Source organism: Corvus kubaryi, unplaced genomic scaffold (assembly GCF_017639235.1).
Source record: "Corvus kubaryi isolate FWS band 111438036 unplaced genomic scaffold, C.kubaryi_AGA036_p1.0 133, whole genome shotgun sequence".
NCBI lineage: Eukaryota > Metazoa > Chordata > Aves > Passeriformes > Corvidae > Corvus > Corvus kubaryi.
In genome coordinates this window covers 5,242,375-5,259,870 of record NW_024580667.1, presented here as the reverse complement: position 1 = coordinate 5,259,870, position 17,496 = coordinate 5,242,375, and the positions used below count along the sequence as shown (strand labels likewise).

Here is a 17,496-nt window from a genome sequence, read left to right as displayed (position 1 = left end):
TAACATAAATTATCACTGGTTGCATACAGCACAGGAAGATTTCACGTTAACATTATGAGCTTTCTGGCTAGATCAATCTTTTTTGCAAGGAAAACAAATCTCTCTTTCATGCTTCATTTGTTAGCTGCTGCGGGCTTGGTGAAACTGAGCTACAGCTGTAAAAGGCTCAGTGGAAAATATTATTTCTGCTTATTCTGAGAGTTTCTTTTTCTCCCTTTCTGTTGGTAGTATGTCATCAGTCACTCACAGCTGGAAACCAGGACCCTTCAGCTTTCTGTCTGGCACTATGACAGGTTTGGACGCAACAGCTTCCTTGGGGAAGTGGAAATTCCATTTGATTCCTGGAACTTTGAAAATCAGGGCGATCAGTGGTTTGTGCTCCAGCCCAAGGTAAGGGTTTCCAGGACTGCTGAAAGGGCTGTCAAGCAAATTTAGCAAGACTTAGTTATTTTTTTCCTTTGGAACTTATTTATAAAGCAGGACTTTATAAGTGTCTAATATGACAATCAAAAATAATATTTACTTGTTCTTAATTCAGTAAAAGCTTACTGGTTTTGAATTCTTCATGAAAATTTCACATGTGATTGGGTACTTAAAAACAGTAGCAAAAAAAATGTTTTTAAATAAACCATAAGTTCATCCCGTAATAAAATCCGTAATAAACAATAGAAAAATTACCTAGTAAATATACATTAATTCTTTTAAATAGCACATAAATCAAAGAACTTTCCTACCATTCCGCCTACCCAATCCTTAACAGGTTATTAAAGAAACCAGCTTTTTTTTTTTTCAGTTCAAAGTGGTTTACACCTTTCAGACGTGACAAAATGACTTCTTAATCTCTCATTCACCTTAACTATAAAGGCACAAGAGAGGGCTTCTAAAACAGCAAATTAATTGGTCTGTGAAATTGGTCTGTACAGGGTGTGCCCTGTATCTAGTGAAGGATAGGGTGACTTCTGTGCCCAGGGCACCCCTGCTTTGGCAAAGGTGTTTATTTTTGGAAGAGATTCAAAAAGCTGCTGTAAACTAGAGGATTAAAGGTTTCTGCCTTGTTTGCTCCTGCAGCAGCCATAATCCCCAGGAATTCCAGGGGTTTAGACTGCCATTTAAGAAAGTGTATTTTTCTAGTTGCAAAAAAATATGAGGTGTGCAGCAAACACTGTCAAGATTAACTAGATGAACTTGGTTTTCTATGTTCATTACATTTAAGGAAATTGTATTATATTTGGGGTTTCAGGAGAGTGTGTTTGATTTTTGCCTTTCTAACAGGTGGGAGATGGATCTGATTGCTGTGTAATTAATTCATAGGTAATTTCTTTTAATCCTAACGGGAAAATAACCAAAAAACTCATGAAGCTCTTCTGCTCAGGAAAATAAGTAATGAGGCACTAAGCACTTCAGTCAGTCCAGCTGGAAGGTGTTATCTGATTATTTCCAAACCCATTAAAAGGATTTTTAAATTACTTCTTTTATGTCAAAGAAAGCAAGCACAGAATTGGTCTTGTCTGCCTCCTAAGTTGTTACAAAGAATGTTTCTAAACTTAAAACACTGCTAAGGTTTTTGATCAGCAAGGATAATATTGAAGAAAAAAATCAATTATTGTTGTTTCAATTAACAAAAAAACCTCACTGGTTAATACCCACACAAAATACATGCTATTCTCCTATGTGGACTGCCTGATAGAGACAGGAATGGAGGAATGGCAATCAAACATTTTCTGGGTTTCATTACAGTGGTTGGTTTGTTTTATCATGAATCATTTAGCTGCTTTAGTGAAAAGATTGGAGACTTAAAGACGTGTTTTTTCTATGAGCATTGAGAGATCTGTTTTCAACAGGAGTGTGGCTAAGTCAGAAAAAGTAGAGAAAATAGTTCTGTGGCTGAAGAGGGGACAGAGTATAGAGTCATGTTATATGTGGGTTTGGGGGAGAGGCTGACAAATCTTTTCTGACATTAGAACTTTACACCATTGCTTATCCACTAGTAGAACTAAATAAAAAATAACTTTTGATGCCTTTATGGGAAACTTGATCCTAAACTTGCTTAGTTTAGACCACAATGAGCTGCCTGACTGGCAAAATGTAGATGTGCAAATGATTCCACAGCCGTTTACTACCGGTTTTCTTTAGTCCTTTGTTGTAGCAGCTGGCACTGGACACTGGTGTGAGACAGGACTGTTTTCCTCAGTCAGCACAGCAGTGCCTGTGTTGCTGTAAAAATGCTTCAAAGTCACAAAGGGGCCATGTTGCTATCACTAAAATTGCTTTGTTCTCTGCGCCATCCTTGGGTGCAGACTTAGCCCCAGTGAATGGTCAGTGCCTCAGCCTGGAGTCGGTGAGGTGAAGGCAATGCTGACTCTCTGCATACACCTTATGGATTTCTGGTGGGGGTTTTTTTGCTTGTTTTCTCTTGGTAATAGAATTTTGACCTTTGTGGGGTGTCAGGAAACAAGCTGAATGCATCTCAGAGAAATACATTCACAGGTCAGATCTTCATCTACAAACAGTTCTTCAAAGGCTTATGTGGTGCCTCGGTGTGTGTCTTGCTGTGCTGGAGGATCCTCTCCCTTTATCCATGTCCTTTGTCCCTCCAAAGAGATCAGGAAGATTTGTTCATTTGTACCAAAATCTAAGCACTGAAGCATGTACAGAAATCATATCACAGAACCACAGAATGGTTTGGGTTGGAAGGGACTTCAAAAATCATCAAGTTCCATGGGCAGGGACACCTTTCACTGGACCAGGTTGCTGAGCATCTGAGTAGTGCCACCTCCATCAGTGAAGTTAGATCTCTCTGTGTTACATCCAATGTTTTTAAAACTTAAGTTTCCAATTTCTTGCAATGTGAATGGAAGTTCAGCACCCTGCCAGTGAAGGCCTAATATTATTTTAACAAGATGGTCTGAAGAGCACCGATTGCATTCTTCTGGGTAAGAGTCAAACATTTATAAAAAAATATGTAGAAATGCAGAAATAGTAGCTGTGTGGAAAAGGACACTGGGAATAACAGTTTTTAAGAAGTTTTTCTGTTTCAAAGCTGCACTCTGTTCTCTCTCACCTTCATTCCCCACACATCTATGCAAAGAGTGACTCAGGAGTGACTTCTCTAAAATACAAGAAAATAATTACATTTTAAATCCTAACTGAATTTAAATAAGGGCTATCAGCTTAAATCAATTACAGTTTATATGCTCAGAAATAAGTTGGAAGGGTTTTTTTGTTGTTGATTTGCTTCACTGACTCATGCTAGATAACTCTCTCCTCTGTGTGTTCACTGAACAGTTTAATTCCACTTGGGTTTATTTTTCTGAGAGCTTGCATTCCCTAGCTCAGAAAGTTTTCTAAAATGTGATTGCCTCCAATTTGGAATGTCTAATTATCTGAAAGTGAGCTGGTGAATCTTGATGTGTTTAAGTGTTTAAAACACTTATTGATGTACTGATATATTTCAACAGAATTAAAATCAAAAAGAGAATGTGAATGATTAACCTTGACTGGATTTCTGTTTTGTTTGTTTGTTTGTTTTCTCCTCAGGTGGAGGTTGTGACAGATTTTGGGCTTCAATACAAAGGAGAACTGACAGTGGTTTTACGTTATATTCCCCCAGACAGAAACCTAATGCTTCCTCTGGGGCAGTTTCAAGGTAAAACAAACATTAATGATGGTGATTTAAAAAATCATGTGATGATGATGTATTAAAAATCCTCACTTAGAGTGAAGATTGAAATCACACTTAAATATGCTCGTTCATAGAATCACAGAATGTTAAGGGGTTGGAATGGATCTGAAAGACCATCTAGTGCCAAGCCCCCTGCCATGGGCAAGGACACCTCCCAGTAGACCAAGTTGCTCAAGGCCTTATCCAACCTGGCTTCCGCAGTTGTGTTTATCTGTGAAAATTCTGAACCATGTGTATGTTTCTTTTGCTCCATCCTTTTCTCTTACACTGAACTTAAGGAGAGAGAAAGGAAGAGGAATATGCAGTCAATGGTTGATGCATGACTCTGACTTAATTTAAAAAAAAAATCCAGACATTAGGTAACATGATCAAGGGCAGCCACAGAGAAAAAAACTATCCACATTGTAGGCTGAGAGTTCTTTGTTCGGCTAGTTAGATACAGTGTTTAGCTGATCAAGCAATAGACTTCACTTAGTTCTTCATGCTTAATTTGCCTTAAGCTGCCTCCTCATTTTCACCCTTTTTTTCACACTCCTTTTCCTCTGCTCAGTCTTAGTGTATTACTGCTGCAGTTTAGTCCTGTAAAAGCTTATTTGAGTTCTTTAGGGTGAGCCATGATTTTCATCAGCAATGAACAAGGGAAAAGAGTTACTATCTCTTTGCATTGTAGTAGCATGAGGAACAGCAATCCTTTGAAGTGAGAGCAATCACTGGGTAGCACCTGAGTGCACATGGCTATACCAGACACACATATATCACCATCTTAGTGACAGTATTGCTTGCTAGCATTTGCATTTGATAGATTAGATTTCTTTCTTTTCCTTTCTTTTTTTTTATGACAGATGATATTCCCCCTGCTAGCAGTACCATTCTCTAAAGGTTTGTTCTCTTAAAAGCTAATTGTTATCAGCTCAGTCCAGATACGCTGTCTGCATTTTTTAAAATTAGTACATTTTAACATCACTCCTGATTTTCTTTCCCGGATGTTTTCAGCCTGAATCAGTCTGCACAATCTCTGCTGATAAAAGCTCCTTAGAACCTGCAGCAGCAAGTGCCCATGTCCTTGTGCTGCTGTTTGAATGCAGCAGCATGTCAGGAAGCACCATGCCCTCTGCCATGGTCTCTGGGGAGCAGTGCATCCCACACACAGGATACAGTTGGCTTATTTCTGGACTTTAAGCTTTGGGACAGAGGTTTTATAGCTTCCTTTGTGGCCCAGGGCTGCCTTAACATCAGCACTGGAAGTGGACTCTGAAAAGAGGGCAGGATTTACTGGGCAGGCAATTTTTTGTGTTCAGCACAGCAGTCCACAAATACTTACAATGGAACAGGACTTCAGATAGGGCATGTTGTTGTGTCCTTCAAGGACAAGCTAGTTAGTCCTTGGTCAAGTTCTTTATCAAATATGGAGTGACTTTTCTGCCCCTGCCTTAATAAGGAATGCTTTAGTCCCATTGCAATATATTACTTTTAAAAATCTAGCCAAGACAATTTACATTTTCAAATCAGTCTTACAGTGTATATATAATTTCTGATTGTAATTTTGCAACTTTGTTCTATGCTTAGGAAAGAGAGGCTTCAAAAAAGGAAAAAAAGGAGATTCTCATCTGCCATCTGGAGGCATATTAGAAGTCCTCATCAAAGAAGCAAAGAATTTAACAGCAGTGAAATCAGGAGGCACATCTGATACTTTTGTGAAAGGGTTTGTGGGGGTTTTTTCTCCCCCTTTTTAATGACTGCACTGGATCTAATTTAAGATTTGTGTAACATATCTATAAGCACGTGGGTACACAAAAAATTTACATAGTATGACAATATATGCATGTTTTTAGTAGATAGGCAGCGTTTTATGTTGGACATTCAAAATTCAAATTACACAGAATGCTTGTGTTCGAAAAAAATGAAAATAATCCTGCATGTCTCAGTATAATGGATTTCTCATAAATGTAGGTTATGCATTATAAATGTTACATTTAGGAAGTAATAGATATCTTACAACATTTTTCTTTCCCAGTTTTTGCTCTCAATGCTAGTTTTCAGGCTTGCTGATTTCTAGATATCTTTGAGTTCATAGTAATGGTTTGAATGTTGTTACTAAATGGGGACAACAGGAAACATCCTGTCTTTAATTCCCTGGTGGAGCTTAGAATTTATCTTGATCTTCTGTTGTGCTTAAAACTATCACTCAGCTCATACATTTCAAGTAGAAAAAGTAATTTTCATTTTTTTCTGGACGATCTCTTCTTGTGGTTTGAGATGGACACTGGACAAGATGACTCCAGAGAGGCCCCTTCTAGCTAAAGTTTTTATGACTCTGTCTATATTTAGCCTCGCTGAAACAAGAAGTTTGTGGTTGAGGCTTGGGGCAAGGAGACCTAATTCCAGTTTCTGTTTGTGGTAACTGACACTGTAGCAATGAGAACAAACGGAGCACAAATGCAAAATAAGTAATTCAGGCACACGCTTAACTTCATACCAGTGGGGAGATGGGGTCCTGATCCCATTTGAGTCCCTACATAATTGTCATTTATTGTGACTGTTATGTGACAAACCATTTCCATATTCATTTTCCTTTTCTTTCTCTCCCAGATACCTGCTCCCAGATGACAGCAAAGCTACAAAACACAAAACTCCCATAGTGAAAAAGAGTGTGAACCCCCAGTGGAATCACACCTTTGCTTTCAGTGGCTTGAATTCAAGGGACATACAGAATGTCTGCCTGGAACTGACTGTGTGGGACAAGGAGTCTCTTTCCAGTAATATTTTCCTGGGAGGTGTCCGTTTGAGCACTGGAAATGGTAAGATCCCATCTGACTCACGTTGCTTTTCTTATTCTGCTCTCCTCTTTCTTTACCCACGTGATTCATGTGTATGAAGGACAGAAGTGTTACTGAGTGTTTTGAAAATGTATGGGAAGTTGTGGAATTTGAAAATGGAGAAAAGGCAACATGTACATAATCTGTAGATGATTTAGTTCTTTCCTCCACTGAGTGAGACACAAAAACTTTGTGCCCATCTATACTTCTGCATGGTCTAAAACAACTCTGAATACCTTGGGAAGTATTCCTTAGCATCCCAGTGAGAAGGAGTCAACTACTTCTGTCCAGCAGCAGCCTTTCTGCTGATGATGGTGTGACCTGGAAGAGGTGTGAATCCATTCCTTCTGTGTTGGGAAAAAGTTGCTTGTGGTGCAGCGTGTGGAGGTTTATGAGCCTCTGCCCACGCACCTGAAGGAGTTCAATGACAAACTGGTGCTCTCCAGGAGCTGCCTGTTTTCAGTGTAACTCCCTGTACAGGTGAAGTGTAAAGTGCTTGTCATTTCTCTTGTACACTGTTGTAGTAAACGAGCAGCGATGTTACCCAACTGCTTCCTAAAATGGCAAAATGCCTCATGTTTTTACAATTGTCAGGTGTAAGCAATGGCAAGGAGGTTGACTGGATGGACTCTCAAGGGGAAGAGCAGCACCTCTGGCAGAAGATGATTGACAGTCCGGGAGCTGCAGTGGAAGGGGTGTTAATGCTGAGATCCAGCATGGGGAAACGCAGACTCTGAAAGACTTGAACTGCTGGGGGGTGCCACAAGTAATCCTGGCTTCAGTGGTGTCCAGGCTCGTGTCACTTTGCCCATTTGAATGTGAGAAGGGTTGTACTCTTTGCCTTGGATATTAAGGCTGTGAGTGAGATTTTAATGCATTCTGCACTTTCATGTACATGTTTTTTACCCAAGTTTCTTGTGTGAATTGTTTCTTCTGAAGCCAGTGAGAACTGGACCTTGTACAGAGATCAGACTGGCTTCCTCTGTCCCTTCTGGCAGCTGGTGTGCAGCTGATGAACACTTGGTCTGAGGGCTGCTCAGAGTGAGCAAATTCTCTTGCTGGTCATTTAGTGAGTAATGCCACATTTATGAATCTCCTTCTGGCTCAGAGATGGCCTAGAAGGCAGCAGTGGCACAGTACAAGCAGATTCAGAGCGAGTCTGTGCTTTGGTGTTTGTAGTCAAGAAGCCATAATGTTCTGAAGGATAACAAACAGTGTTTCTTTATCGTGTTTGCTTGTTGGCCTGTGCAGTGGTGCAGCACGACAGGCTTGGGACCAAAACCCCAGTGAAGGAGGGCCAATACTTGGTTCAGTGAAATCAAAAAGCCTCTTATGAAAATAAATCATAACAAATCCTCAAACAGTGTCCAGAACTACGTGATGCTACTGTGGTTTGGATTCAGTTGACAGCTCTAGCCGAGACCTTCTGACGTCATTGAACAGAGGGAATATGTCCACATGCCAGTCCCCATCTGATGTGTTGCTGAGATGAGACACACACCAGGCTTGGACAGAGTTAGCTAAGACTTGATTCAACAGATTGTGTAGAACAGAATGAGATTAAAGCATGTGCCAAAATGATTTGCATAACTGTAAAATGTTCTCTCAGTGGGCTGGGGTCCCATTCAGGCCCATGCACATTAATTATAACCCAAGTAGGACTTTTATTCTCCTAAACATCCCCCAGTAGATTTAACGATGAATGGGTCTTGGCCAAGTCAATCATTAATCTTATTAACCATGACAATTGTTCGACAGTAATTTTGTGATTCCTCAAGGTATAAGACAAAGGAAGATCAGGAAACGGAGTGAACAACATTTCTTCTGAATTTTCCACAATTAGAACACAACTTTCTATTTGCACTGGTAAATTAATCTATAGCCATTCCTTCATATTTTTTTGCCCCCAAAGTTTATTGCAAGAAATCTAGATTGAACAACAGAATATGAACATAGCTAAGCAACTACAGCTGGAGATTTTGATATCAGTAGCTGTCCTACTGTACAATTAAGTACATGTATTTAGAGCTGAATTCAAAACTTTAAGATGTAAATTATTTTCCTTTTAAGGTATTTTATGCTGGTTTTTGTTGGAGTGGCTGGAAACTGCAGAGAAGTTTACAACCAGTCTTCTAAAATCCTAATATTATTGGATAAAAAAGTATTTATTTGTGTTAAAAATAGCAGTTTTAATAAAATTATTTGTTTCATTATGCATAAGTTATTTCAAAATTCTGATATGACTTTCAAAAGTCACTGGAGGTACTTCTTGCCCAGTTGGAGACTCACCATTTTCAGGAATTAGCGAGTCATCTTTGAAAATGAAAATTCTCCTACAGACTCTCACATTGAGAACTGAAAGTCAGTGGTTACTCAAGAAAACTGATTTCATTTTCCTTCTTTATCTTTTCTTCATTTTATTCTGAAGTTCAGCTCAAATTGGGCAGTGAGGGAAGTCTAGTTTGGTTTTAGCTGACTTTTAATTTTTGCAACCTAAATGATTCTGTTGTTCTACAATTCTGTGCCGCAGATGCTGTGAGCTGATAAATTAGAGCACAAATATCAAGCATGTAACATTTTATGACCTTGTTCTTATCACAATAGTCTGTCTTTAAGTATTAGATTATTTTTTATCGCTATCTTCCAAAGTGAAACTAAACCTAACTTTTGACATCTAAACTACCTCTCTCTTTAACAGAACTGTTTTGAATTGTCTTGGTTGTTCGTACTACAAACCTGAATTTATTTTGGGAATAATGATATTACATTGACATGTAGGCACAAACTTGACTTTTTGCTTTTGCTAGAAGTTGTTTCAAACAGCTAAAGCTGTTGAATCTAAAGAAAATGGTTCTTCGAGGTAAAATTCCAGCTGGAGTTTTAGAGGAACATTGTGCTGTTGAATGGTTTGCTTTGATTCATTTTGATGGTGAAAATGCCAAAAATAATAACACAAAACCTCCTCCCAGTTGGACCTTAGAATGGGCATCTTTTCATTTGCCAAACTGAAAAACTTAAAATGATGTTAAGTCGAATTTATTTTTGCATGGAGCACAAGTGTTTGCCTAATTTTTGAATGGCACTTCCTAACCTTCTAAGCATTAGCATTTCAGCTAAATCATGTTTTCCTTTGAAACAAAAAAAGTTTGTATTTTACTGCTTCAACTTCTGCCCATTTTGGTCTTAAGGCAGAGTTTGTGATGAATGGTCTCATCTGGGAAGTGCCACCCAGCACATACACGGGCTTTAAGCTCTGCCTTTCCTTGCAAAGGGTCAAAATGTTGCTCTGAGCCCACACCTGAAATTACAGGCTGGGCTGTGAACAGGCTGAAGTTCAGCATATGGAGGGAACAGTTTCACCTGGAAGTAATTCTGGCCAAGGTGGTGGTGTTTGCCATTGATGGGCTTTGGAGTAGAACAGTGAAATTACCTCCTGCCTTAGCAGGGACAGTGCTGCAGCAGGCTGTCAACATAAAAGGTGTCACACCCACCAGAGCCTCGCGGAGATGACGAGCATCAGATAAACACTGGAGCAACTTGGAAAGTTTTGCTGTTCTCTGATGTTACCAGCTCATTTGTAGGAATCATCTGACTTATGGGAAATGTCACATTTAATTATGTCTCTCACCTCTTTGTTCTCTTCTTCTGTAAAGATGGTTTATGGTTTGGAAAAAGCACAAGATGATTAACTGCAGATTTGATTTCTTGTTTCCCGGATATTTGAATTAATTGCCCATAATTGTGCGTCATCACGTGCTGTGTGTTACCAGGCTGAACAGAAAGACAGAAAGCTAGGAATTAGACCAAAGCCTTCCTTTTCTATGTGTGTTTATGGTATTGAAGGTGCATTAATGGTTTATTCAAAGTTAATTTTTAGGAGGAAATAACCACAATTTTAACACTGATTCATAAACTCCTGCCCTGAGTAGATAAATACAGTAGAGCTGACGTTTCTGAAGTTGTTTTCTACACAGACCTGAACAACTAAAGCTGCATCAGTGGAGAAGAAATCAGCTCTATGGTGGGTTTGGAAAATGTATTACAAACCACATTTTACACTGATACATATTTTTCTAGCAAGGTTTGTGATTAAATTTTGAGGGTTTGACCCATTAAAGAAGAATAAAAGTACAACTTTTGCTGTAAAAAGTCAAGTGGGGCCAGTAAATACACCAATAGACAGTGCCAGTATCTATCAAAAAGAGCTGATGCCATGGGCTTTCCAAGCCCTGCCAACAGACTTTGGTACCCAGCCCTGCACTCTGGTGGTTTTCTCTACCAGCTATATGGGGACTTTAGGCTTCCAAACCTGCTTGCATGTTGAGAAACCTAAAGCAGGATAAAACAGGTTTGAAATGTCCTCCCCATCTCCTCTACCTCCACCACATTACACAAATGAGATGAGAGGAAAGCTGCAAAGATTGAGGGATGATGTTGCCATCTTCCTGTGCTAATCCAAGTGCCACTGCCCTCCTTGGATGCCTTTAAGAAGCCACATTTTTTCATCTTTCTTTCCCAGCTGGAATGGTTTAGGAGAGAAAGCATTGGGATGGCAAGCATGTTTTGATCATTGTGCATTAGACTGGAAGCTTTTCCTTCTGTGCCTCTTCTAATACAGATTATGCTGAGGTAGCATGAATGAAGCATTTTTATACATTAATCTTTGATTTTTCTTTTCCTGACTGGTTAAGCCCTGCTAAATGCAATTATTCTAAGTTGTATTCTGCAAAATATCAACTCAGCTATAACAACAGAGCAGCCTTTGAGCATCCACTGGTCCTAATTGATAAGGAGAAGTAACGGGAGGGTTGCGTTTAGTCTGGCGTAATTTTGACTTCTTGGTGGGTCTGCTCATTTCCCAGCTTCAGGAATGTAAAGTTTGCAGTTTGCTCTGTAGCATCAATGAAGAAAAAGGCTGCTTGGATCTCTTACACCTCTGGAGAAGAGATGAGAGTCCTATTTGCACAGCTGTCTGGTTTGTGGGCTCACACAAGGTAATAAGAGTTGTACCTGAGTCTTTGCAAGGGTCTCTTCCTTCATCCCTCCCTTCAGTTCAGCAGCCCTGACCACAAGGTTCTCCCTGGACACTGATCCCCAGTGTCTGGGAGGCAGCAGCATGCAGAAGTGAAGGGAGAGCCCCACTTATTTTCTTCTCTATGAGGTTAAGACTGGAATTTTCCTTTGCTAACACACAGTATTGATTTTCAGCACTTTGCCACCATGACAGAAATCAGCATCTCCTGAGACCTGGCCCATGCACTTTATAAACTATTTTTTAAAAGTAATTTAAAAAATATGGGTTTTTAAATTTATTTTTTACCCCCAGAAATGTTAACACCTGAGAACCCTAGAGAAATGGTGGTGAATTCCAGAACAGGATGCAGACATCTATTTGCAGTGATGGCCTTTACCACAGCTCAGGAGGAGATGCTGAGAAGCATGCTAGCAGAACCTTACCACTGTGCCCATGAACTTCCTACCCAGTGATTTCATGTTTGCAAATGCTGTTTAATAAGTGATAATAATACAGTGTTACTTATACTGTGTATATTGACACTGGAAACTGAATCTCAGCTTGCTTTTTAGATGGTTTTTTTAGGTTTTCTATTTAGATTATTTATTTCAACAGTTCTACTTTGTGGCAATAACATGTATATGGCTGTGTGCTACTGCTCCTGACAGCTCTGTGTAGATTCCCAAGGATAGTTCTAATTGTTGAGGTTTGCCTAAAGCCAAGCATAGTCATTTGCTGCAGCAATTAGAGAATGTCACATATCCCTCGTGCTGCCTTTGTTCTGCTTAAAATCTGTTGCTAGCAATGTGTTTAATTATTCTTCTGGACATGAATGGTAGTAGCAGTAAATGGCATTGCAGTATGTTAAGTTCTGCCCAAATTAAGACAAAGCAAAGTTTTCTGCTGAGAACATTTTTGTACTGTGCATTGTACATTGTTTTGTGGACAAAGGTGGCTGTTTTCAGCTGTTGTCAAGATTTCTGTTATGTCTTTTAAATTAAAATACTGAAATGTTGCTGTGTCTTTGTCTCTTCTAAAATGAATTACAGCAAACTATGTCTCCTGGGAACATCCTGTATTATCTCATTGAAATGATGACTAATGCAAGAGGCCTACCATGTCTTCAGAGGTGGGACTCCATTGATGGTGCCTGGGTTTTTTTGGTCTTAAAAGCACTTAAAAGTATAGAAATTCAGCTATTTTTTGTTTCAGAAGCATTAGATCTGATTTTTTTTATATATTCTAAGAAATAGGGAAGTGCACTGTTCTCTTCCTTCTTGCTACAAAATTATTTTACACGTGCTTTAACTCTGCCTGTTCACCAGGACCTTCCCTCCATCCCTGAATCTCCTGCTTCTTCCCTAGTTCAAGGTCCTGCCTACCTGAAAATCCAGGTATGTTCAAAATGCATCTTTTCTGTAATTGCTAGTTCTGATTTCTTTTTTATAATTATTATAAGAAAAAACAAGCATTCGACCCCTCAATTTACACTTTCAGCACAGTCATGTTCGTTTCAACTTACCTCAGAGCTGAGGGCTCTCTTGCACCTTGTGGTTCTCTAGTTCCCTGGGCTTTTGTGTCTTGCTGTGGCTTCCCCAGTGAGAAAGGAGGCAAACCCTGCTCCTGGTCTGGGCTTGTGCTGCCTCTGCTCACTTTGGAGCAGTTCCAAAGTCTGGCTCAGTTCTGGTGCCCACGTTACGGGGAGATCACCTCAGCATGGCTCAGGGGTCTCTTGGTGTGGTTTGGGCACAGGCTCTTTTGCCCTCACACCACCCTTGTCTAGCTCGTCCCTGTGCTGGTTCTGGCCTTTATGGGCAGGTCAGACACCCAAAAACTGGAAGCAGCTGCAGGTAGGGAAGAGCCTTCCTGCCATTTCTCTGCCCTTTGTACCTTTGCTCAAGACTGTACTTAAGGACTTGCTTTGGGGTCTGGAAGACCCTCTGACCCCCTCTGTCACTCCTACACAACTGAACTGCAGTCCCTCCTCCCCTTCTCTTGGAGGTGATAGATGACAAATTCTCCTTGTAAATTGGAATTATGGGCCATCCTAATCACTGAAATTCAGGGCTTGGTACTTTCTGGCTGCGTGGGTGGCAGTGGGAGATTATGTTGCTCACTAGATAAGACACCAGCACATTCTGCATGGACACTGGCATTCCCATTTGTTTCCTCTGTGTTTCACAGAGCATGCAGCAGCTGGATCACTGCTTGAAAGTGGCCAGAGAAAACATGCATGAGCTCTCCTCAGCTGCCCATGTCCTCACTGGCTCCTGTAGCCCAGGCAGCCTTGCTGCTACTCTCTGCCTTCCAGCATCTGCAGATGGTTTCCCACTTTTCCCTTCAGCAAGCTGCCATAAAAATCTCTTCCAGACACAAATGGGGAGAGAGAAATGGGCAGCCGCACATGGCCAAGAGGAGCTGGGCCACCTCCTGATGGTGTGGAGAACTCACTCCCTTTTCCCTCTCTGTGGATGTACAGCCAGAGCAGAGACTGGCGAGTGGCTGGAAGTGATCAAGCACTGAGATTGCACAGCCTGAGCTCTATTATTCCCCCACCACAATTTAAAAAGTGGGTTGTGATCGTAAGAGGATTTAAATATACTCCAGGTTACTCTTTAGCCTCTGCATTTTCATTAATTTTGTGATGCAGTCTGACTCATGCTCTTATGTAAGCACTGAGCTGTAATGAAGCCCCATGTTGTGGTTGTTTAGTGCAGAAATGTAAAGGATCATTGGTGTTTTCATTAAAATGCAACACTTGCTGTCCCAGAGGGCTTTGAACTTCAAGAACAGGGATGTGAAACTTCAAATTCTGCCTCTCCTCTGCAGCTGTAGAGGAGGTATGTGACAGCAGGGGTTGTTCTCATCTAATTAGGTAGATTACTGGGTAGAATCTGGGGAAAATCAGGCCATTTACAAAATTGTTTTTTGCTGAGAAATTGCTGCCTCCCACAATTTATCTCAATAGTTTTGTTTGTAAAAGATACTGGATGTCAGGAACAGTAATTCTTTTCTCATCTGAAACAACTGAAGTCTTCTGGTTCTTACTCAGAACTCCAGACTGAAGTAGGAACCTCCAGCCCTTGACTGTATCCATACACTGTGATGTGTCACATCTCCTGCAATGAACAGCCTGGAGGTGGGATGGAAAGGACAAGACTTATGGCAGGTCTAATATTCGTGTTCTAAATCAGATTTGCATTTTGACTGCAGTGGTAGGATTAGAGCTATGGCACGAAGAGCTGTGTTGGTAGCACTAGAGAGACTCCAGCCAGTGTAACTTTGAGGGAGGGGAATTTTCTGCTAAACCTTCAGTAAAAAAAGTGCTCTGGTGTAGATACTGAACCTTGCTTATGCCACGTTATTTTTCTGGAACCAAAAGTGTACAGGATGAATTACTGGAATATATTTGCATATATAAATGTTGGGCTAAAGCCAGAAATACTAAATCCCTTGTTCAAACACTCCTTTCCCAAAAGGCCATTCTACCAAATCCCTGCATACCATACATGCAGGCTGATTTAACTCCAAAAGAGACTGCACATGGTATTTTTCACTGTTCCCCACAAAAATGTACAACAGAAAATGCCAGAAACCTTGTATTACTAATCAAGAACAGCTTTTCTTAATCACAGGATTTTAATAGATGTTCTGTGCAGAATATACCTAGTAATCCAATCACTCATGCACTCTCCTCCACTTAATTCAATTTCCTGTAACAGCCTAGTGATTGCAATCACTTTACTGATTGTAGCAATTGTAAAGCCCTGCTCCTGTTCACCCAGTCGTGAAAGATGACTGGATGCACTGACTCTGTACCTAAATCAAAATGGAACAGCAGCAGACTGGAATTGCAGCAATACAGGAGAAAAATCAGACCCATTTGAGGCTTTTTTTTAATAGGTTTTAAATCACTGGAAATCAGTTGCTCTGCTTTTTCAGTGAGGAAAGTGAGGAGAAAAAAAACCACTAAACCTGTCCACCTGTGATTCATGCTATAAGCATGTGCATGCTGAAGAACCTGAGCCAGAGAACTGGGGCAGCAGCAGTCTGTGTATGGATGTGTCCTTGGGCTCAATCACAGAATCCCAGAATGGTTTGGCTTGGAAGGGACCTTAAAGATCATCTCATTTCAACCTGCCTGCTGTGGGCAGGGGACCTTCCACTAGGCATGCTGCTGAGAGCCCCACCCCACCTGGCCCTGAACACCTCCAGATTCCAGTGCCTCACCACCCTCACAGTGAAGAATTTCTTACTAACATCTAATCTAAACCTGTCCTCCTTCAGCTTAAGGCTTTTTCTGTCACTTCATGTCTTTCTGAAAGTCCCTTTCCAGCTCTCTTGTAGCCCTCTTTAGGCTGCTCTAAGGCATCCCCAGAGCCTTCTCTTCTCCAGGCTGAACAGCCCTGATGCCCTCAGCCTGTCTCGGTAGGAGAGGTGCTCCAGCCCCTGGACCACCTTAGTGGCTCTTCTCTGGGCTCCTCCCAGAGGTCCATGTCCTTGGTGTGCCCAGCCCTGATTTCCTAAACCACTGACTCTCTCAGGCAGCAGAGGGAAGGCAGCTTGGGGTACAGCTGCGTCCACCACCCCACGGGCTCTTACCCTCCTTGCTCCTTTACAGTGGGCTGCAGACTGACTTCATCTTTGGCTTGGCTGGTCTGGAAGAGATATGGTATTTCTGTGATTTTTGTTACCAATCCTGTCCTAAGAGCAACACTTGGAATGGCTCAGGGCTTCTTTGCCCCTCAGTTGCCCATCTGGCAAAGTTGGCACCAGCACCTGCAGAGCTCAGGGTGTATCCTGATCTTGACCTTTGGCATCAGCACTGGATGGCCAAGCCATAGCTGCTCTTGGGTGTTCAGCAACATTCTCCTAACACTGGGAAGCAGATCATCCTGTTCAGAAGAAATGGCTCACCCCCATACACCTCCTCCTTGGTGCTGTCACGCTTCAGGCCACAAATTAGCTTTTGTTAGCTGGTGTCAAGGCTGACTTACCTCTCTTCACATCCACTCCCTCATTGACTCACTTGCAGGACCAATCTTATTAAAAGAATTTTTTTTTTTTTACTTTTTTGTTTTCTTTTTTTGTAATTTCAGAAGATGTGAGAGACCAAATTCTGGTAAGGATTACTTTAAAGATGCTGGTAAAACTGTTCTGCTGACAGCAGTGTAAAATTTAAAACTCTTACCTTATGGTCAAACAAGCATTTGGCTGAAAAAAGACTGTGCTCTTGAGGGGCAGCACAGATGCTGGAGTGCAGCTTTTCAGACATGTCAAATTATGCATCAAACCCTGTGAACAGGCATCCAAAGCTGTAACTCTCAGTTTTCACTCCTCTGATACTTGTATTCTTCTTGCATGATGTGTATTCTTTGCAGTGGATTGTCAAGATTGTGGGCTATAATAAAACAAATGAAAATTTTTTCCTGTTTTGACTGCCTCCTAGTATTTTTTATTAAACAGGGAACTTTTTTGGTAATTTGAAAGTGATGACTTGGAAACAAGTATTTTCACAGCTCTGGAAGTGACATATCCTTGATGAAGTTTCCCTGGAGTAATGTTTCCCTGCCATTGAAGCAAGAGCCTGGTCTGTCTCCAAGATGAAGAGGAGAAAAAAAATCTGCTACTCCAAGACTGTTGGACATTAAGAGCCAGAAGCAGAATCTGTGTCTATTAAGCACTGCAGTACAAGGGCTTTAGTAATTACTGCCCATCCCCTACACTGATCACTGTTCCTTCATCATATTCCCTGTGGCAATGACTTCCACGCTCCTGCTATCACCAATTTTCTCCTTGCTGCTGCTGAAAATCGATGCTTGCATTGCCTTTGGATTATTCTTTTTGTCTGTGATTGACCATATTTTTAGGGGAACTAAAAGGTACCAGTGGGTTGCTTGTACACTTTCAATGTGAGGCTAACGCCCATTATAACGGTTTGCAGAAAGATATTTTGAACCAACTTTTGTATAAATCGACCAACT

The 17,496-nt window shown here is 40.9% G+C and overlaps 1 protein-coding gene across 8 annotated transcripts in view; it reads left to right on the top strand.

The window, feature by feature from the left end:
* SYTL5 (synaptotagmin like 5) overlaps positions 1 to 16,947 on the top strand; it is an 84,187-nt gene extending 67,240 nt beyond the window's left edge. For all 8 annotated transcript variants that reach the window (XM_042035280.1, XM_042035268.1, XM_042035258.1 and 5 more), the window contains 5 exons: positions 229 to 390; positions 3,538 to 3,646; positions 5,249 to 5,384; positions 6,272 to 6,480; positions 7,093 to 16,947. In XM_042035280.1, coding sequence (XP_041891214.1) covers positions 229 to 390; positions 3,538 to 3,646; positions 5,249 to 5,384; positions 6,272 to 6,480; positions 7,093 to 7,235 — 759 coding nt within the window. In that variant the 3' untranslated portion in view covers positions 7,236 to 16,947. The remainder of the gene's footprint in view (positions 1 to 228; positions 391 to 3,537; positions 3,647 to 5,248; positions 5,385 to 6,271; positions 6,481 to 7,092) is intronic.
* The last annotated feature ends 549 nt before the right edge of the window (positions 16,948 to 17,496 follow it).